At 51.1% G+C, this 21676-nt stretch overlaps 1 protein-coding gene across 14 annotated transcripts in view; it reads left to right on the plus strand.

The window, feature by feature from the left end:
* Positions 1-21676, plus strand: part of SLC37A1 (solute carrier family 37 member 1) — an 83059-nt gene that overhangs the window by 52946 nt on the left and 8437 nt on the right. For 12 of the 14 annotated variants that reach the window (XM_033232584.1, XM_033232578.1, XM_033232575.1 and 9 more), the window contains 8 exons: positions 3325-3405; positions 8162-8293; positions 11250-11340; positions 13054-13116; positions 13935-14020; positions 15025-15073; positions 16179-16252; positions 17553-17631. In XM_033232584.1, the coding sequence (XP_033088475.1) occupies positions 3325-3405; positions 8162-8293; positions 11250-11340; positions 13054-13116; positions 13935-14020; positions 15025-15073; positions 16179-16252; positions 17553-17631 (655 nt within the window). Of the gene's footprint in view, positions 1-3324; positions 3406-8161; positions 8294-11249; positions 11341-13053; positions 13117-13934; positions 14021-14900; positions 15074-16178; positions 16253-17552; positions 17632-21676 lie in introns of those variants that run through there. The other 2 variants (XR_004442196.1, XM_033232576.1) reach the window with 2 other exon arrangements.

The following is a 21676-nucleotide window of genomic DNA, read 5'->3' on the forward strand; positions in this document are numbered from 1 at the left end:
GGGTGCTTTCCCCCTGAGATCAGGAGCAAGACGAGGAGGCCTGCTCTTGCCACTTCTATTTACCATTGTACTGCAGGCAGGACAGTTAAGTAAGAAAAGGATATAAACGGCATGCAGATTGGACAAGAAGTAAGACTACTTCTCTTTGCAGATGACGTGATCTTTTATATAGAAAATCATAAGGAGTCCTCAAAAAAAATGGTTAGAGTGAATTAACAAGTTAGCAAGGTTGCAGGAAACAAGACCAGTATACAAAAATCAGTTGTATTTCTATAAACTAGCAATCAACAATCCAAAGATGAAACTAAGGCTATTTCATTTACAGTAGCATCAAAAAACATGCTAAGCAGAAGAAACCAGTCACAAAAGGTCACATGTTATATGATTTCATTCATATGAAATGTCCAGAATAGGCAAACCTAGAGACAGAAAGGAGATGAGTGGTTGTCAGGCACTAGGGTGGGAAGAAAGGAAGTATGACTGCGAATGGGTATGGGATTTTTTGAAGTTGATGAAAATGTTCTCAAATTGTAGTGATGGTTGCAAAACTCTGAATTAAAAACCACTGAATCGTGAACATTAAATAAGTCAATGGTACAGTATGTGAATTCTGTCTCAACAATGCTATTATAAATGTTTTAAATCTATAATCCTTTCTGTTACCACACAACTACTCAGTGGTCAGATCTGCTGATTGTCTCATAAATGATTTTGCGCCGTGTTTAAGCAAGGCCTAGGCAAGGTCGACTCCTTGTGATTGGTGAATTTAATATGCCTCTTACGCCTCTTCTAATTTACAAGACCTCAGTGTTGGGTGTTTTGGTTTGGTGTTATTCTCCTTTGAATTATTTTTGTCAAAATAAACAATGGTCACTTTTTTCTGCCAAGTTTCCCACATTTGAGGCTTTGCTGACCTCGTGCCTGGGGTGTGATTCACGTTTTCCTCTATCCCCTGTGTCTCCTGTGAACTGGAGACCTTGAGCGGATCCAGATTTGATTTTTCTAAGTAGTTTTTGTTTCAGATGAATCACAATCAATATGAAAGACAGTATTCAGTTCTTGACCATTTGCCTTGCGTCTGAGGATGCTGATGAGAATGTGTCTCTTTTTTTTTTTTTTTTTGAGACGGAGTCTCGCTCTGCCGCCCAGGCTGGAGTGCAGTGGCCGGATCTCAGCTCACTGCAAGCTCCGCCTCCCGGGTTCACGCCCTTCTCCTGCCTCAGCCTCCCGAGTAGCTGGGACTACAGGCGCCCACCACCTCGCCCGGCTAGTTTTTTATATTTTTAGTAGAGATGGGGTTTCACCGTGTGAGCCAGGATGGTCTCGATCTCCTGACCTCGTGATCCACCCGTCTCGGCCTCCCAAAGTGCTGGGATTCCAGGCTTGAGCCACCGCGCCCGGCCGAATGTGTCTCTTTATGCTTCTGCCCTGTGCTATTGAAGAGCCATGGGGACTTGTTCTTTTGATTTATATTTGATTTCTAGGTTACTTCGCTTTAGAATATCTATTTTGTGCCCTAATCTAGGACCTCATTGGGTCCAAAACCCTGTAACAGTTGTGCCAAAATTAATGCTTTTTATTAATATCTTCATATTAGTTGGGGTTGTGTTCAGCAGCAAGCAATAGAAAGGCCCACAGGCAGTGACTAAAACAAGATTGGAAGGTATTTACCTATTCTATTCAACCAATCTAGAGAGAGCCAGCCCAGGATGATGTGGGGTGTGTGTGTCAGTGTCAGGGACACAGACACCTCTTGTCTTTTCGTGGTTCCCCTGTGCATGGCTTCATGCCAAAGGTGATATAGTCCAACCAATTAGAACAGTGCCTGGCACAGAGTTGATGCTTAATAATTATTTGTTGAATGAATGAGTGAATGATTGGTCAGTGGCTGCTGGAGCTCTAGCCATTACATCTGTATTCCAGCCAGCAGGAAGGAGGGAAAGGAAATTAGGGACAGGCTGCTTCCCTTTCAGGAGACTTCCTAGCAAATATTATTTCTGCTTAGCTGACCACATGAAACTTTTGAAAAGGAATTGTAAGATAGGCTTTGCCTGAGCACCCACGTTCCTGGCTGAAAAGCAGAAAGAAGAGGGCCCAGGTAATGCTGGTGGCCTCTGCACACTGTGGGGGGCCCAGATGCTGGGGAGCAGGAGCCCATCTCTGCTTCTGCCTGGAACGGTCAGAGAATGAACCGGCCAGATCATCACCCCTAGCCTGGCAGGCTTTGTGCTCCATCTGAGCACAAAACAAATGTATTTTTAAAGATATTTTGTTACATTTTCAGGTAATAAGATCAATAGTTTTTCTTAACCTTCAGAAACCTTTTCGGGGAAATGCCTCGAAATGTAAAGGGTGGGATCTAACTGTCCATCTGAACGAAGTTTAACCCATGCTCTGTCTTCCCCATGTTTCCCGCCGTTTGGAGGCCTCATAGATCTCTACTTGCAGATCTCATAAGTAGCGTGCAAGCCTGGTGGTTTTTTCTTCTCAAATGGATCCAGCACTAGTGCCAGAAATCTAAATCACCTGGGCCTCTCTAAGCCTTAGAAATCGTTTTGTTATAATTTATACTAGAGTGAATGAATAACATCTTTCTAAGTACAGACTAATTCCTTATTTTAAAGGAAGTTTGCTTAGACTATTTCTTAAAGAAAATGAAATTTTACCATTAGAGAATTTCAACAATTATTTTTATACCATTAATTATCTTCAAAAGGGGTTCTACATAGAACCCTATAGAAATAATGATTAGGAAATGGTACGTTTATTCTAGTGCCCAAGAAACTGCCTTCATTTCTTCACTTTTCACTTGGTAACAGGAGATAATTTGGAAATGATTTTGAGGTTTGACACTCTCAGCGCAGTCCTTCCACATCCCTACCCCCTAGCGGCAGGTGCACATTCTGGGGCTGTTGAGCAAGCCACACTCTCCTTCCGTAGAGAAGGTTTTCTTCTGCAGAAGCAATCGGCTGACCTAGGGAGGGCAGGTGCTACTCACATGTTAAAGGGAAAGATGCTTCTGTGCCTTTTCATTTCAAAACCGTTGCAACAATCTCACACCCATTAAGAAAAGTTAATGGATATTTTTACATTTGGTTACACCTCTGTCTTAGCCCTTTCTTCAAGAGAGGATTTGATTTTCACATTCTATTATCTGAGAGTCTGGAGTGTTGAGACCAATGATTACTCTGTTTAAATCAATTGTCTTATGTCCTCTTGGTAGCTTTTTTGGGACAGTAGTAAGTATCCTTGCTACAGTAAAGCCAGGTTTAATTTCTAGCTGTTGAATCAGTATTGCTCTAATGAAACTTTTTTTTTCCCCAGCACTCAAAAGGCTCTGAGAATGGTACAAACAGATTGAGTCTCCAGAAGCAAATCTTGAAGACCGAAAAGAACAGGCCTCTGGTAAGTCATACACACTTCCTAGAATGTCGGAGCTGCAGGAAAATTCCTTTGAGCCTCGTCAGCTCTCTGTCCTTCTGCCTATGTGACGTGTCACAAACATCCAGGTCTTAAAAATATTAGGTCTCATTGAATTTCTTCAGTAAAATTTGAGTTTGCCCTTACTGGCTTTCTTTGGATTTTACACTTAACCAATTCATTCATTCAGCAACTCCGCAGCTTTCAATGTCCCAGGCACTATTCCAGGTGTTGGGGGTGGTGCTGGTGCAGACGGAAAGCAAGCAGAGACGCCCCCCAAGCGGTGCCAAGTACAAGGAAGACAGGCTGAGCAGGCTGTGTTTTCAGCTGGCCTTGGGGTAGGCTTCCCTAGGCAGACAGTGTTGGAACAAAGCTGTGAGAGACTGGAGGGAGAGTCTGCAGGTGCCTGAGCACAGAAGATGTCAGGGTGAGGGGCACATGGTGGGTTGGCCACATAAGGTGCACACAGAAAACTGACATCATGCGACCAAGAAAAGGTAAGGGAGAAGCAGGTAACAGAGGCATCTCCCCTTCCCCCATGTCACAGATGAGGAATTCGGGACACAGAAATGCTAAGTTAATCTGCCTTGTCCTCTGCAGTAGTGGGGAGCCCTCCGTGCAGGCTCTGCCCACCCCTGGCACCTGAGCCTCCTGTCCCCTACCCTTCCCATCCTCGATCCTTGTAGAAGCTCCTCACGTTGCTGCTACTTAGCTGACCACACCAAGACACAGCAGGCATTTTAAATTTGAGTTTAATCATTGAAGTTATAAGCTGTTCTCTGTCTAAATCAGGGTTTTTGTTTTGTTTTGTTTTGTTTGTTTTGTTTTGAGACAAGGTCTTACTCTGTCGCCCAGTCTGGAGTGCAGTGGCACAGTCTCGGCTCACTGCAACCTCCGCCTCCTGGGTTCAAGTGATTCTCCTGCCTCAGCCTCCCGAGTGGCTGGGATTACAGGCACCCACCACTACCCCTGGCTGAATTTTATATTTTTTAGTAGAGATGGGATTTCACCATGTTGGCCAGGCTGGTCGTGAACTCCTGACCTCAGGTGATCCATCCACCTCGGCCTCCCAAAGTGCTGGGATTACAGGTGTGAGCCACCATGCCCAGCCTCTAAATCAGGTTTAACCTTCTACAGACACAGGGCCTCCTCTGGGAGAGGGCCCCCTCCGGCATGTGTGAGGGGCTGCTCTCCCTACCTTTTAAATCAAATGGCTTAAAGGATTAATGTACTAAACATGCGTCTCACTTTTTTATTGACTGGGGAAATTTATTTGTGGTGGCTGAAATATTAGAAAAGGGAACAATGATGTCTCATGCATCTGGGTTCTTGGATTTTAAGGAGATCGCAGGCAGTGACTAATTCAACCAAAATGCTTTAAAATCTGTACTTCTGAATTCACATTTAAACAAATCCTGTCCCAATCAGTGTCCAAAAGACTGTGGCCCCTCTCTGATGATAAGGCCACCTGCTCTGAATCAAGACCACAGGCCCTTTCTTCTGGTGTAGTAACTGACCCATAAAACTAGCCCTAGCTTCTCTCTTTCCTTTTCCGGCCCTTCTAAGAAAGGCTGTTTATGAACTTGCCGTCAAGGAGCCACGTAAGTAAAGGCACTGGCAGGCCTTGTTTCAGGCTGAGGGTGATGCTTCCGATGACCACGACCGGGCGCGTGCTGGCCACACTTGCATGGCGCCCCCTTTCGGCAGGCCTGCCGTTGCATTTGGGTCGCGGTCAGTGGGGAGAGTGCCCCGCGAGGTTGGCTGGACACCCTGAATGTCCCCTTTCCCAGAGTGACCACTGGGCCCCTGACCTCCACTCCTTTTCAGACAGCTGCTAAATAATGTCACATGGCAGGCACTTTCTCAGTAGCCTCGTGAAGAGACGTGTAAAGAAAGCTGCGGGATGGGGAGCAAATGTGGGAAAGAGAACGAGGCTCTGCTGTCACTTGGCCATGTGGCGAGCCCACAAGTCCCCGTGGGCATTTTAGAGGATTGTTTTGGGGACGGTCGCACTTGCCGTCCCTGTAGTCACTTGTCACTTTTCCTCCTTGACATCTCTGAGGATCCTTCTGATTGACTGTGGCTCAAGAACTGTTGGGCCCACCAAACACGGCATGAGCATGGAGTGGGTATTTGGAGGTGGAATGTGACTCCGCCGTGCACTTTGCACACCAAGTGGGGACTCCACAAATCTCTCTGCGATGGTCTTTCTTAAGGGAAGCTGCAGACAGCATCGGTTAGTGGGGTGAGCTTAGCATTTTTAGATAGAGTGGTTATTAGTACACAGTCCCCCCATGCGCATCTGTGTGGATTTTTGTTGTGCGTGTGTGTGTGCGTGTGTGTCAGTAGAGGGATCCCTTTTCTCTTTGAAAGTGTAAGCCCTAAGCGTGGAGTGCACTGGCCACAGAAGCCCCCACACCCGCCGGGGGCTCCACAGATCCCATCTGGGGCTCTTGGGACACAGACTGGAAACTGCTGGTTTAGAGGCAGAGGTGCCTCTTGGCCTCCAGCCTTGTCTTGGTCCACCCAGTGGCTTCTTGTTTGCTATGTAAGGAGGAGGCAGCAGCAGCCCCCCTGTTTGTTTTGGAAAACCAGCCATGGCCCCACACTTTCCCATCTCCTCCAGAAGCAAACAACTGGGGCGTGGGGGCTGCAAGTCCTGTTTAAGATGAGTGGGTGTGAGCACAGGGCCTGTTCTCAGCAGAAACAGCGTTCTGTCTGTCTAGGGGGCTCCTTGCTGCTTAGATAAGGAGCAGAGGGTCTGTGTCTGTGGCTTTAAACCAGCCCAGCAAGTGGACCCTGGAGCACTTCACAAATCCTGCAAGGGCCGTGAGTGGCCCTTGGGCATCTGGGTCCTACCTGAGGCCAGGTAGATCTTCTGTGTCAACCTGCAGTCACTACTCTGTGGGTCAGAGGGTGCGCTTCTCCTGCCTAAGCGGCTTCTTTCCACTTGACTTTTCTCCAGCTGGTTGCATTTCACGCACTGCTTAAGCCTGTTTCCTACAGAACAGCCTGCGAAGTCCTGTAGCCCTCAGCTTGCTATGAGTGGAACTCGCCGGGGGCTGCCCCAGGGACTGCTTCTGCTGGGCTGGGGGAATTCGGGGCTTCTCAAAGCCCCCCACAGAAGATTCCAGTGTTTAGCCACAGTAGAGCATTACTGATTCAGTTTCCTAAACTGGACGATTAGCAGAACTCATGAGAGGAAAGTTTATTCTGAAACTCAGTCGCCATTCTTTGTTTTCACATGCCGTGATGGAATTATCATCATGCATGTTAGGCACTTGCACTCAGGCTTGTCATCTTCATTCCAGAGCACCTGACTAGGTGGCCACATGTGAGTATCTTCATCAGAGACCCGCTCTCCATGCCAGAGGCCTAGCCGTGAAGCCGGGCTTCCTGGGGGATGTAGATACTGAGCTGCCCCCGAGGCCACCCGCTGGGTGCCCACACTGGGCTGCACTCAGTCCCACCTGCCACCCAGTTTCCACATTTCTTTTTTCCACTGGAAGAGAATTATAAGTATCAAGGGGCAGGGGAATGTGGAATATGTTACCATTTTCTTTTTTTTTTTAATTAAACTACATTTTTAGTCCAACTTACAACAGGTTATAGTGAGATAAGTACCACAAGGCTGTTTGATTTTGTGAAAGGTCTGAGATACATAGAAGCATTTCTTTGTAAGACCTTGAACCTCATAGTTCATTCATGAAGAACATTTTTATTTTGTTTTCATTATTTTTTGAGACAGGGTCTTGCCCAGGCTGAAGTACAGCCCCACAATGACAGCTCACAGCTCACTGCAGCCTCAGCCTCCTGGGCTCAAGTGATCCTCCTGCCTCAGCCTCCAGAGCAGTTAGGACTATAAGCACATACCACTACATTCCACTATTTTTTTTTCCCTAGAGATGAGGTCTTACTGTGTGGCCCAGGCTAACATTATTTTTATGTTATCCTTGCTCTGACTTGAAATCCCACTCTAGGTTGGGGATCACTCTTCTTTGCTTTAATGAATGTATACTTTGTCCTTTAGGAACATCTAGACGATCAGAATTAATAAATATCAGAATAGGTGTATTTTAAAATAATGTGGGTGTATTTTAAAATAACGTTTCTGGTCATATATGGCCATTGCGAGCTCCTAAAAGGTACACAATCATGTAAAGAAGTTCTTATTAGCATTTTGATAAAAATCACACATAATTCTACCACTCAGTGACAAGCATTGTTGGCTTAGATTTTAGCTGCTTTCTTTCTAGAAATAGATCCTACAGTTGCCTAGTTATATATGTAGATATTTAAACATTATTTGAGGTTATAATGACATGCAGTTTTGAATGATGTCATTTAATGTGTCATAAGCATTTTCCTGTCATTAAAATCTTCCAACCTTTTTTTTGCAAGATGTCATCCGTATGGATGTATTTGAATTTTCTAATTTTTCTCAATGATGTGACATCCATTTTACTTTATACGTATTTTTTTACTTTTCAAATTATTTTTTGCAAATAGATTCCTAGAATTTCTGGTTCCGAGGATCTGTGTACCTAGCTGTTCATGAAAATGCATGAATGCTAATCATTCTAACGCAGTGGCCAGGTGGGAATGTCACCCAGGATGTCTCCAAGGCAGTGGAAGAGAGAGCCACCAGGCACCCTTGTCATTAGGAAGCCTGGCCCCACTTCACCCAGACTGCCCGGCTGGTAACACCTTTCCCTTTTGTTCCCAATGGGTTTGCCTCCAGGACCCCGAGATGCAGTGCCTGCTGCTCTCAGATGGGAAGGGCTCCATCCACCCGAACCACGTCGTCATTCTCCCCGGGGACGGTGGGAGTGGCACAGCCGCCATCAGCTTCACAGGAGCCTTGAAGATTCCGGTAAGTAAAGGTGCCCAGGAGGAGTTTCAGAAAGGGCTGCTGCACTGGCTGTGGGACGTCTGGTCAGTTGATGATTACAAAGCGGTCTATGGTTATGGAACCCGGGGATTCGAATCCGTAGCCAAAGCCGGACACTGCACACTGGTAGCTTCAGAACTGAATATGTCTGCAGTGATACTTGGTTTGCCTCATACCATGTTGAAATTGTTTTTGAAATTCGTTTTCTTCATTTAGAAATTCAGAAGGTTCATAGAAAAATGGGGCTCCCTGCCTTCACTGGAAAAACGGAAAGCCTGGCGCCCTGGGCCTGCCCCCACGTGACAGGTTGGGGAACTGAGGCCCTGACTACTGTGCCACCTGGCCCCTGTGGCCCGGCCCCTCCCCGGTACACTTGCCCTCCCACAGGTCTTGAGCGTGAGCCCATGGGAGGCACTGTCACTGAGTGCCGTGCCGTGGCCTTCACAAGCCTGGCTGGATTCTCGTTCCCTTTCAAGTGCCTTTAGGCCGGGCGCGGTGGCTCACGCCTGTCATGCCAGCACTTCGGGAGGCTGAGGCAGGTGGATCACCTGAGGTCGGGAATTCAAAACCAGGCTGGTCAACATGGCAAAACCCCATATCTACTAAAAACACAAAAATTAGCCAGGCATGGTGGCAGGCACCTGTAATCCCAGCTACTTGGGAGGCTGAGACAGGAGAATCGCTTGAACCCAGGAGGCGGAGGTTGTGGTGAGCCGAGATCACACCACTGCACTCCAGCCTGGGCAACAGAGGGAGACTTGGTCTCAAAAAAAAAAAAAAAAGTGCCTTCAGTGCCACAGCCTATGGTCTGATTGCCTGTGTGTGGTGAACAGAGGATGCCAAGAGTGAGAGGGAGGATGCAGGGACCCAGGGAAGAACCAGCAGCACAGGCGGGGGAAGCCTTGGAGTCAGAGTCTGGACCAGACTGGTCCTCGCTGGCACTGCTGGCCTTGCCTCCAGACTAGAAGGGCACCACCGTGCCCCACAGTGGGTGATCGATCAGTCTTGAGGACGAGCTGACTTGGAGCAGATGAGCGGGACGGGCACTGTAAGGAGATTTCTTGCTGCTTTTTCAGTTTTTATTACATTCATGGACTCCCTCAGCAGAGAATCTAAGGAGCCATGCACAGGGTGTGGAGAGGCTGTGTTCTTCCGATGGGGGCAGAGAGCCGAGAGCAGGGGCACAGGAGGGAGACCAGACCCTGCCATGTGGGCTGGGCAGGCTGTCCGGGGGGACTATCCAGGCCGTGCCCTCCAGCACTGACAGCCAGAGCACTAGGGAGCAGACACAGCTCTCACTTGCTGACACGACCTAGAGAAAGGCAGAGGGTCAGGGGCACAGGCCCGAGGCCCCTCAGCAGGTCAGGGCTGGAAGCATAAGCAGTGCAACCCAGACCTCAAAATCATATCACAGAGATTAAAGACTGGGGAGAACCTGGACTTCAGAACAGAAAGTATTCCAGTGCCCAGGAGAAACTGGGCCTGCAGAGGCAGACCCTGGAGCCAGTGTTCAGCCAGAGGAGAACGTCCCAGCCCAGGCTGGACACCAGCTCATGGGGAAAGGGCTGTGCATGCCGGCGTGTGGAAGCTGCTAGGTTTAAGTCCAAAGATTTGTTTTTAATTGTGTCCTTAGTAACAACTAGTGACCTTTTCTGCTCTACCTTCCTCTGTAGCTACCCCCAAATACTTGTACTAAAGTCGGGTGCACACTAGTTATAAAAATGCAGGTTTTTATATAGTGGAGTCATAGACAGCATGGGCTTCAGAGGCCTGGCTCAAGCCTCCCGCTGCCACCACCAAGCTGAGTGTTCCCGGCAAGTGTGGCACACTCCGAGCCTCCATGTCCTCGTCTGTCACATGGGCTCCATCCCTGGGGTAATACCGTACGTTGTTCTGAGGATGAGGTGAAGTCATTTAATGACTGCTAAGCACAATGCCAGGCCCGTGAAAGGCATACAGTAAATGACACGCACACATCCTCATCAACTGTGAAGACATCAACTCGTTTCATTTTAGAATGACTTGGCGAAGTGGAACGCTGGGTTCCCCCGCCCCCCGTTTTGGTTGATTTTCAGTGCACAGACAGCCGGGGGATTCAGCACCACAGTGTTCTCACTCTGAATTTTCAGATGGCCTCTGGAATTTTTATCTCACAAGTGCCATCCGCTTCTGAAAGTAGACATAAAACAAATACAGACAGGCATTTTACAGAACCCACCACTCGATTTCCTCACTCATACCTACGTGTCTCTTTTCATTGTTTTCCCTGGTGCGGACTGGTTTGTAGTACTCACAGGCGGGATGCAGTAGCCTGTATGCCTGTTGGCTGACAGAATGGTCGGAATTGTTTGATCTGTGTGTTTCCAGATGGCTTTATAATTTACAGTGATTTCAGTTCCAGGGAAGAAGAAGGAGCCATTCAGTACTGAGTCCACTGCGCCTGGCTATACGAGAACTCCTTTAATAGCTAAGTTTTCCGGGCGATGTCGTATGAAAATCAAACCTATACATGTTTTCATTGACTCTGCTCTGATGTAAAGACATTGGGTTTTGATCCTAAAAGGTAGTCTCCATTTCAAAATTCAGAAATTTCATAGATAAATAGGGCTTCCCGTCTTCACTTGAAAAGCAGAAAATCTGGCCACACTGGGCCTGCACCCCATGTGACAGTAGAGTATCTGCAGCTGTGGTCCCACCCCTGTCAGGGGTCCTGCCCCTCCCTGGTGCACCTGCTGGGGTGAGTGCTCCACAGTTCCCGCATCCTCACTACACCACACAGCAGTGCAGCACCATCCCCACTACGTGTCTGGAGGTGCTAAAGCCAGACCAGCGACAGGATGTCTTTGTGGGAGCGAAGTCATGTTTAACTCTGATGCATATTTACACACACCTGCTGACTCCACATTTGGAGAAGACGCCCGACCACTCTCTCTTTCAGGGCGTGATAGAGTTCTCGCTGTGTCTGCTGTTCGCCAAGCTGGTCAGCTATACTTTCCTCTTCTGGCTGCCCCTGTACATCACGAATGTGGGTGAGTACCCGCCGCTAGAACACATTAAGTTCCGCACACTGACTGGGGTCTGAACTCTCTTCTATCTGCTGGTTTCTAGAGTCGTGGAAACACAAGGTCACGAAGGGTGACTTGAGAGACACAGTTTTGAATAAAGTACTATGATGAAACATAGGCTAAAGAGAATTCAGATATGCAAACTGTATTGCCATAATGGTAACCTTTATGGGGCTTAACGGTTGACATGTTCTGTCCCAGCTAGGGCTACCAGTTCATGAGGTACTTCCTGCTCTGGGGCAGCCTGTGTTTAAATGTGGGCTACACTGAACTTTGGATCATAGCAGCCAGTGAGCAGAAGCAAGGCCTCTGGGGACCTGAGAGAAGAAATCCCTGATGCTCTGACCTGGAAATGGCTTCTGGGAGATAACTTCTCATTTTTGGCAGGGCCAACAGTTTGCTTTACGTTTCGGAAGCCCCGCGGTGGCTGCAGCTATAGGTTATGAGAAAACGTGCCAGTGAAATAGTAACATGCTCCCCCATGTCATGTGTGACCACAGGACAGAGGGGATGTAGAGTGCTTAAGGGAAGGGGCCGTTGAGTGGGGAAACCAGAACCCTGGCTGAGAGGAAGCGGGAATGGGCCAGGAGCATGTGGAGGGCTCTTCGCCCAGGGAGCCAGAGAGAGTGAGAGGAAGGAGAAGACAAGAAGACACCAGGCCATCAGGAAGGGGCAGGATCCGGTGATGTCTCAAAGAGGAGGCCTTTGAGAATGGGGGAGGCCGAGGAGCGCAGACCGCCTTTTCTGGGGATGCAGATCCCATCAGAGAGAATGCTGGCAGCACGGGGCTGGAGGCTGAATACCCCAGGAGGGAAGTTGAGGAGGTGGTGTGGGGACTGTCCCACAGCCTAGCAGGGACAGGGCCTGCCCAAGGGCCAGTGAGTGGGGAGGCAGCAAGGAGCGCCCTTGGATCCTGAGGTTCTTTCCCGGCCTCCTGACCCCCGCCTCACTTCGGCCGGTGAGCTGGGCCTTCTTTCTCCTGGGCCTGGGCCTTCTTTCTCCCTTCTTCCCCTGTGGTTGCAAAAGGGGCAACATTCTCAGGACTTGAGTCTTGAACTGCTGGCATTTCCAGTTTGTTTGAAAAAAGCAAAGTTTCCTGTCTGTGCCATTGATGATTCAGAAAGGCCAGGTTTGACCCGCAGCCCCAGATGCCGCTTAGCCTCCTTTCTCACGCACGGCCGGCTCAGTCCACCTTAAAGCCCAGTCTCCTTTCTCATGTCTGACTGGTTCAGTCCACCTTAAAGCCCAGAACTTCTACAAAATCTAGTGGAGGGCACCCTGATCTGGTGCTGGGAGGCCTCTGTGTGCTCATCTGCAGCTCTAAAGTCATGTGGTCAGACAGCACATGTGACAGGACGCTCGAGCATCCAGGCTCCTTCCACACCCCCACTTCTGTGTTAATCTAACTTCATGGTGGAGGGGCCCCCGGGGGGCCTCTGAACCAAAGGTGGGATAATTAGACTGAGCAGAGGAAAGCCACGGTTTTTGGTTAAGAGTGTTTTCATCCTTTCTATGTTATTTGTTTTTTTAAATCTGAGTTAACTGCTAATTGCTCCTTGGTGTCAATCAAGCTTATGGAACCAGAGTCTCGTGCATGGATCCTGTTCTGCCATGGTGTGTCACTGTGATACATGAAAGAGATCCTCGTTGTTTCACACTCCATTGTCATTTTAATAGATCACCTTGATGCCAAGAAAGCAGGGGAGCTCTCCACCCTGTTTGACGTGGGCGGAATCTTTGGTGAGTTCATTAAGACCTGTTCTGCAGCGATAATTTCATAAGGCGCATGATCCCTGAGCTGATTCGCTGCTCAGAGGGAGCAGGGTTCCCCAAGGTCTCGTATCCCCTGAGTGGACCCAGCCCAAGAGGGTCAGGCCGTCTCCTGGGGGTGGTCTTATGATCTCCCCTCCCTCCCCAGGGCCCTGACTCTGCACTTGAACAGCTTCCCTCAGAAACAGCATGCCAGCTGGGCTCGGGGACTCCTGCCTGTTATCCCAGCACTGTGGGATGCTGAGTTGGGAGGATCGCTTGAGCTCTTCTTGTTATGAAGACCAACCTGGGCAACATAAGAAGACCCCTCTCTACAAAAAATAGCAATAATAATAACTGGGCGTGGTGGCTCGAGCCTGTGGTTCCAGCCTTGGGAGAATGGCTTGAGCCTAGGAGGTTGAGGCTGCAGTGAGCCGTGATCATGCCGTTGCTCTCCAGCCTGGGTGACAGAGTGAGACCCTATCTCAAAACTAAAACAACAAAAAAAGCAGCAGCATGCCTCCTGGACAGGTGACAGACTGGCCACCTTAGTACCTTGATAGGTAAAGGGGCTTCAAGACTGGTCTAAAACCTGAACTCACAGATGTCTCCAAGACTCTCACATTTGACCACAACCAATGCAGGCCTGCGGGGAGGTCAGGCCTGCGAGAAGGCTGCCTGCCCGTGATGCATGGAGAGAGGGGCTTGGGAAAGGAGGAGGCCGTTCTCCGGGCTCCTGCAGTTCTGCTTCCTCCCTGTGGGCTCAAGCCCTGGGACGTCAGCGCCTGAAGCCTGCCTCTCCGTTGCAGGTGGGATCCTGGCAGGTGTGATCTCAGACCGACTGGAGAAAAGGGCCTCCACCTGCGGCCTGATGCTGCTGCTCGCAGCCCCCACGGTCAGCCCTGCTGCCTTCCCTGGGCCCCAAAGCCTGCAGACAGTTCTCCACTGTCCTCCCCACCAGCCAGCATCCGCTCCTATCTGTCCCGTGCTCCACTTTCCTGACAAGCCCACTTCATTCCGTCTCGTGCCTCCTGTCCCCTGAGCCCTCCGTCTGCACCTGCGGGCCTCCCCCAGGCTCCCTCCCCAACATGCACAGCTGCTGCTGGTTCAGCATGGGCTGTGCACAAGCTGCTCCTCGCTTTGGGGTGCCCCCTTGCCCCAGACAAGCTCCTGCCCATCCTTTGGGATCCGCGATACCTCCGCCACCTCTTAGGCATCGTTGACCTCTCTCGTTGTGACACACGGTGCATAGGACTTTTCAAGCACTTCATAGCTCCTGACCTTGGGCGGTGACATCCCCCTCTGTGCCCCAGTTCCCTCATCTGGAAAATGGGATGTCAGTAGCACCATCTTACAGTGGGTTAGAAACAATGCACATCCTTACTGTTTTTGTCATTGTAACATTAGAGGTTACAGGCTTGTCAGTGGACGCCGTAGCTCTGCACATCTGCCTCTCCACTAGCCCCAGAACAAGGGCTGACTTTCAGCCATCTTGGGGTCCTGGACATGGCCCAACACAGACCCTGAAAGAATGCTGAGTGAAGAAATGCCTGGGTGGGCCCCTTGCTGCCATTGGGGGTGGGAAGCCTGAGGACTTGGCAGTCAGACTCTCAAATCAAATCGAGCTCCGGAAGGCTGCCCTTGGCTGGGGATGTAGAGTGGGAGCACCCTGCAGATTTCCCCGGGTCGTCCGGAGTGCTTGGTCCAAAGCCCTTGTGGTGGGACAAGGCCCAATGCCTGAGACGGGAGGGGGTGTGGCCGTCACTCTTTTTCAGGGGTTTCCACTCTTGGGATGGCTGCCTGAGAATCCCCCGCCGGGCTGTTGAGAAGTAGGTTTCCAGCCATCTCGCGCTGCCTGCAGCCAGCCATAGCTTTGACCTTGTGTCTTGATGTCCACAGCTGTACATCTTCTCCACCATCAGCAAGATGGGGCTCGAGGCCACCATCGGTGAGTATGGAGGTCTTCCTGCTTTTCTTTCGCATACGTTTTTAAAGTTCACACAACTGGCAAGATGAAATATTAAAATCAACAGGTGCATTGTGTTGGTTTAACTGGAGCACATGGTGTGGCTAAAATTGTCCTGTGTCCTTCTTTGGGTGAAGCCATCTGGAGAGGCCAGGGTCTCCTCTCCCCAGCGCGAGGCTTGCCAGTCTGCGGGTTTCAGTGTGAGCCAGGAGAGTGCGAGCCTGGTCCGGGGCAGTGGCCCTGGGCGCTCAGTGGAGAAGCCAGAGGTGACCTTGAGGTCAGCCCCTCCTGAGGCCTCGGCGGGGCCGCGGCAGCCTACGACCTGCAACCAGCACCCCTGGTGGTGAGAGCAACCCAGCCTAGCCCTTGGGCCACGTCAGATAGCCAGGAACCTGGCAGTGTGACCTGAGCGGGTCCGGCCGGAAGCCACGGCAAGTGCCCCCCCTCCAGCCACCTCCTCCCAGCTTTGCCAGCTGCCCTCCAGGAGTGGTTGCATAACCTTGGAGGACTATCTTGAACACCCTGCAGGCTGTGCTATCAAATTATGCCTCCAGCACTTAAAAGTATGCTTTCTGTCCTACCGAGCCAGCAGTGGGGATGTGTGTGGTCCCCTTAAACATCATCCAAAAGGCAGCTTGCCCACAGGAGAGGAAGCGGAGTTTCCTGTGACCCCTCAGGCCAGAAGCTTCCTCACCTGAGTGTGAGCCTAGAGGAGAGTTGAGGAAGTGACGTGGTCCAGGGAGAGGGTGGGAGTCTGCCCTCAGGGAGCACCACAGCAGCTGTGGGGGAGGAGAGGCAGGCCTTTCTGCCGCAGATGAAGCAGGGGCCAGCCCAGGCCCAGGTCAGGCCCAGGGTCCGGCCTGTGCTCGCTCCCTCGTGGTGGGAGCTGCTGCCCTTCAAGGGTGGGTGAGCCTGAGTCTTAGGGAGGGTACGATTTGCTTTAGCGCCTTACTAGACAAGTTTAGAGGAAGCTGTTTCTGCTGCACCCCCTCCCTGTGCTCCCCAGGCGCCCACCTCGGGCTGCTCCCATGCATGTGGGGCTCTCCGGAGGACATGCTTCCATTCTCTGCCCCTCTGCCTCCCACAGCCATGCTGCTGCTCAGCGGAGCCCTGGTCAGTGGGCCCTACGCGCTCATCACCACCGCCGTCTCTGCCGACCTGGTGAGTAGAGCTGGGAGAGACGCTGGCCCTGTGGGCACCCCACCATTTGCCATTCATGACAAAAGCGGCCTCCATTACTGTTAGTAAAACCGTATTTGCAGAAGCATGTTTTTGGCAGCTCACCTACATCTGTGGTCTCCAGCCTTCCTGCACCTGCCCCCCTCCTCACGCTTCTAGAATCACAGGCAGGTTGGCACGAAACTCACCGCTCAGCTCAACAAAAGACTCTTGGGTGCCATCCTCATGACTCAGGCGCCTTTTCACTCCAAGGGGGCAGGGGACGGGTCCTGTCCTGGACACCTCTGCAGAGAGAGAGGGGCCGGGCTGGGAAGAGGCGCTGGGGGATTTGGCCTTCCTCATCCAGGTACCACGCCCTGCCTTGGTCACCTTTGTGTTGGGCGTGTCCTGAAACTGCCTGAGTGTGCGTGAGCATGCAGACTTGTGTCTGCATGGGCATGGAAAGTTTTGGAAGGATCCACATCAGACCATTAGCAGTGGTCAGCCTTCATGGGATAGAGGCAGAGGAGAGACTTTCACTTATTTTTTAGACTTCAAAATACATAGGTTCTGGATGATTTTCATATTGTGTGTTCTGTTCTTTATTTTATATACGTATTACATGCATACACAAGCATTTATTTTTTTGAATGCTGGTTCATTTTTATAGTTTTAGGCTTCCAGGCATTGTTTCTGCTGTTCTTTCCCTCCTATTGTCCTCAGTTTGTGCTTTTTCCCCGTTATCTATGCAACATTTTCAAAACCGGAGCTCCTGGCGGCTGCTCACCGAGGACCCGTGCCAGCCTTGGTTTCTCGGCTCTCCCCTCCTCCCTTCTTCCCCTGGCGTTTGCTGTCAGTCAGGTTGAATTTTAGGTCCTGCAGAGACATCTGACAGGGGTCCCAGGAAGGCCCTGGCTGTTGAGGAATCCAGCAGACATGTGGACGTGGCTGGGAAGGAAGGCCGGTGCAGCTCAGGGCAGGGGCACGTGTCACGCATCTTCACACCTCATGCTGGCTGCTCTGAGGCCTCAGGGAGGAGCAGGACTATGCTGAACAAACTTTCTTTATTTGAAGAGAATCCTGAGGTTCTTGTAACTAGAACCAAACATTTCTGATGATTTTTGACTCTTAAAAACCCTTGAAGTTTTAACTCTCCAAGGCAAACTTGGGGTGGAGTTTAATGAGAAATACCCTCACGCTGAGTTGTTCTGCAGAGCAGTTCGAGTAAATGGTCATACAGAGGCTTAGGTTTACTTCTCATGCTATGGAGACAAGCTCCACATCTGTTTTTCCTCTCTTCTAGGGGACTCATAAAAGTCTGAAAGGCAACGCGCACGCCCTGTCCACCGTGACAGCCATCATCGACGGGACCGGCTCTGTAGGTGCGCAGAGAGTTTTGGCTCTGGGAGGTTTGGTGTCTTAGTGGAAATCACACTGTCACATGCTCATGAACAGGTACCCAGGGTTCCAATTGCACCGCTAACATCGGGTGGGCTGGCTTCTTACAATACGAGCAGATAGCAGGGGACGCGGCGCAGAGATGGTCGTGCATGCCTGGGTGGCTTCAGGGAGATGCGCGTGTGACTCGCTGTGTGTGTCCAGGTTTTCACCCGAGGCAGTGGTTGGCAGACTACAGCCCGTGGGCTAACTCAGGTCCACTCATCATTGCTTTCATCTCAAGAAAGGCAGAGTCTTATTAAATTACAGAAAAACGAATTGGTCCAAAAGCATACAGGGTTCTGAGTGTTACCAGCATCGTCGGAGCTCTTGAAGAGAATTCAGTGGCATATTCTGGAATTTAAAAAGGTGGCAGAATAGGCAACCCATTCCCTTAGGGAGCAGGCAGGTGGGAACTGGCAGAGCGCCAGTCTCCTCGCCCATGTGCAGCCTGACAGCACGGCCATGGCCTTCCCTGAGCCCTTGTATGGGCAGCACACACAGTGGCTGTGCCTGTCGGGTGAAGATCAGGAGCTGCCACGCCTGCCAGGTGAAGATTAGGAGGGTCCTTCCTACATGTGGGAGGTTACGGGGGGCTGCCTAGTGTGGCTCTCACGGCTAATGACCCGGGGTGCCAATCTGGTGAGTCACTTGCTGCATGGGGTTCTCAAAGCAGTAAAGCCAAGTGTTTGCTAGACAACAAAGGTGGCTCGGTAAACCCAGGTCAGCCAGAACCTGGCGCTGGAGCCTTCCCGCGGGCTTGTGCAGGGAGCTGATGTTGCTCTTGGCTGCCCGTGGCCTTGGTGTCAGCAGGCTGAAAATATCAGAGCACGTTTCTGGGTGTCCACTGCTGTCTCAGTGATGGCAGAATGCAAAGCCCTCCCACCGCATGGCCTCCCTGCTCCTCTTCTGAAGGCCAGGCTGGCCCCTGTGTGGGCTCTTTGCTCTGGCCATGCCCTGTGTCTGGGAAGGTCCCCAGAGGTGACCTCGTGCCACATTCCCTCATGCCTTGAGTCTCTGCTCAGATGTCATCCTGTCAGCGAGACCTCCTGGGACCACCCTGCTGAGAACGCCGGAACCCTTCTGGCCTGGCCTCCAAGGGCCCCCTCCCTGGTCTGTTCTCTGGAGCACTCTCCCCATCTGCAGTGGGATTTGGTGCACTCCTCTGCTTTGTCTCCTCTGTCTCCCACCACTGGAACAGAAGCTCCAGGAGGATGGGATTTGCTTGGGTTTTTGACCTGAACGGGCTGCTCCCAGTTAAGAATCCCAGCCAGGGCCCACGTGGCTGAGTGCACAGCGAGGGGCGAGGCCGGACAGGCCCCAGGCGCCCCCCCCACCCCGGGTGGCGGGAACCCCAGCTCCACGCTGCTGCTGCTGCCGTTTCTGGGGCAGGGCTGGCTTCATGGGGCCCATTGCCTTGTTCTGAGAAGCAGTGGGCAGGGCGGCCGCTGCTCAGAAAGCCGCGCTTTGCCTTTTGCTGTTCACCAAAGTGAGACCAGACCAGGCTCGTCTCTACCCTTCATGTTGGTTCCTTCATTTCACTGGATCCAGAGGGGCTTTAAGTGTATTGGGTGGTGGTGGTGGTCACTCCTCTCATCTTCTCTCTCGGGCATCTCAGTAGGAAGTTGGGGGACTGCGGGGCTGAGCTCGGTTCTGATTGACGTTGGGACTGTGCGGCTTTCTCTTGGCCTCATGCCCCGGTGGCCTGCGGCCTGCGATTCGGTCTGACTCTGCTGTAAAACCCTGTTCTAAAAGCTGACTTGGCGCTCCACTGGCAAAACGCCGACTGGTGCTTTAAAGCAGAGCATCTGTGTAAAAAAAGAGGGAAATCATGAACTAGGTGAAAAAACACATTTTTCTTCATATTCTTCTCAAAATGAGAGGGAAGCAGAAGTCTGTGGCTATGGGTAGGGACTCTGCATCTGTGAACAGAGGCCACTGCCCCCGAGCGGGTGGAAGGGAGGCGTGGTTCTGAATGCCTTCGGCCCACTCACAAGGAAGGTGGCATGCACGCCGGACCCCCTCTGGCCTTCTGTTAACCTGCACCAAGTCCTGACTGTCCGCGGAGCTGCTGCGCCCACCTTGATGGCTGCTACGTTACACCAGAGGCGGGACCAGGACCCGACTCCTCCGGGCTCTACCGCCCATCAGTGCCTGCTGCCTGCTCAGTAAATGGTCACCATGGAAACGGCACTCAGGCCTGCCCACCCCCACCACCACGCCTCGGTCATTATTCCTTCCATTATTCCCTGAGTGCTGCCCAGCGAGACCAAGTGCAGGCTCCAGTGGGAAGGCCACCGTGTCAGCCAAGGCCCTGCGCGAGGGAGTTGCCCGCATGCTTACTTAGTGTCACCGTCCACTCCTTGGCACTGACTCGGGTGGAGGCGAAGCATGACTATTGTAAGTCACCCCTGCCTTCTCCCAAGTGCCATACGGTCGGTTGACACGGTGTGCGCCCAGGGCGTCTACAGTCCTTAGAATCGCAAAGGTTGCCGTTTCTGTACATTTCATGCAGAGCAATTAAATAGAGCGCTGCATTTTTTCAAGTTAATTTTTATGTATTAAAGTAAAACATAATGTACCTTAGAAGCCAGACAGTCCTACAAGCTTATTATGTTGTACAGTGGCATTCCATCCCCCTCCCCAGCCCTCTCTGTCTAGAAGCAGCAATTTCAGCTGCCTCTCTCTGCTTACCTGTGTATGTTCATGTTTCTTGGTTCATCATCTTAACATCATCAGCTGTACTCCTCTTATGGAAGAGGGGACCTGGCTCCCTCCCACCCCGCCATTGCCCACCCTCCTGCCCCTCAGTTATACTGGCCACACTCCTGCCCTTCACTTTCCAGCCAAGAAAGAAACTTTAATTATGCACCCTCAGTAGAAACATCTTGTTTTTTCCCGGGTGAGTAAACACATCTCATCTCTTCCTCTTTACATTTCCGACCAAGTTCTTCCTTCCCTGCACTGTGGTCGGCACCCTGCCCCACCCCACCCCTTTCTTCCCACCATCAGCCTCACTCTGCCCACTGCGCAGCTTTGTCCCAGAGCACCTGTCACCACGGTGCTGGGAGTCCCCCGCCTCTCTTGCCCTCAACACAGCCCTAGCAGTCTAGACCCCTGTTCATCACTCCTGTGGTGGCAACTGTCTCCTAGTAGCTTCCTGAGTTAGGGGAGGTGCGTGCTGCAAGCTTACAAGTGCAAAGTGGTGTCTGGATTCTGCTCCCGCCTGAGGCAATGCGGACGTGGAAACACCTCTTCAGAACTCCCGTCTTCCAGCCCCCATTGCCGTCACTGACAGGTTCACCAGACATGCTGACCCCAGCCCTTGCTTTCTGACCTTCTCTTTTTTCTCTTAGAAAGCTCCAGGTTCCCTTCCTTACGCCTGGAGCCTTTCTTCGTCCACCGTCCTGGGCACCTGGTGGCCCCTTCAGTCTGGAAACACCTGCCCTTCACTTTTCGGGGAATTGGGCCCCTATTCATTTGATAAGTTTTCCTACCATTTTCTGAGTTGTTTTCTCGTTCTGGAAAACATATTAGTCAGATGTAGGCTTTTCTGGATTAATCCTTCAACTTTCCTTTCTTTCCCTTCCTGCCCGTCTCCCTGTTCTTTCTTACACTTTCTCAAGGAGATTCTTGACTGTATTTTCCACCTTTGTATCGAATATTTTACTTTTCCTGCCATATTTTCAGTGTTCACTGATGTTTCTCTGCCCTTTCAGGGTATCCTGTTTTATTTCTTGTTAGATTGAATCATGTGAAATTGATAACAGGTTTTCAGCCACAAAAAAAATGGGAGCGTCATGAGGTTCAACTTAGTCTTCTGTTGGCTCTCTGGGGTGCTGTGAGCTCCTGGGAATATTCTCCTCCAGGCTCCCTCCTGCCAGCTTGCTTGCTTTCGCGTTGGGGCATTCCCGAGACACAGGGCAGACCTTGGTTGCCCCTTCATCACTTCCCATGGAAGAAGGGGGGGGTCCTGCTTAGTGGTTTGAA

The sequence above is a fragment of the Trachypithecus francoisi genome, unplaced genomic scaffold (genome assembly GCF_009764315.1).
Source record: "Trachypithecus francoisi isolate TF-2019V2 unplaced genomic scaffold, Tfra_2.0 Lachesis_group14, whole genome shotgun sequence".
NCBI lineage: Eukaryota > Metazoa > Chordata > Mammalia > Primates > Cercopithecidae > Trachypithecus > Trachypithecus francoisi.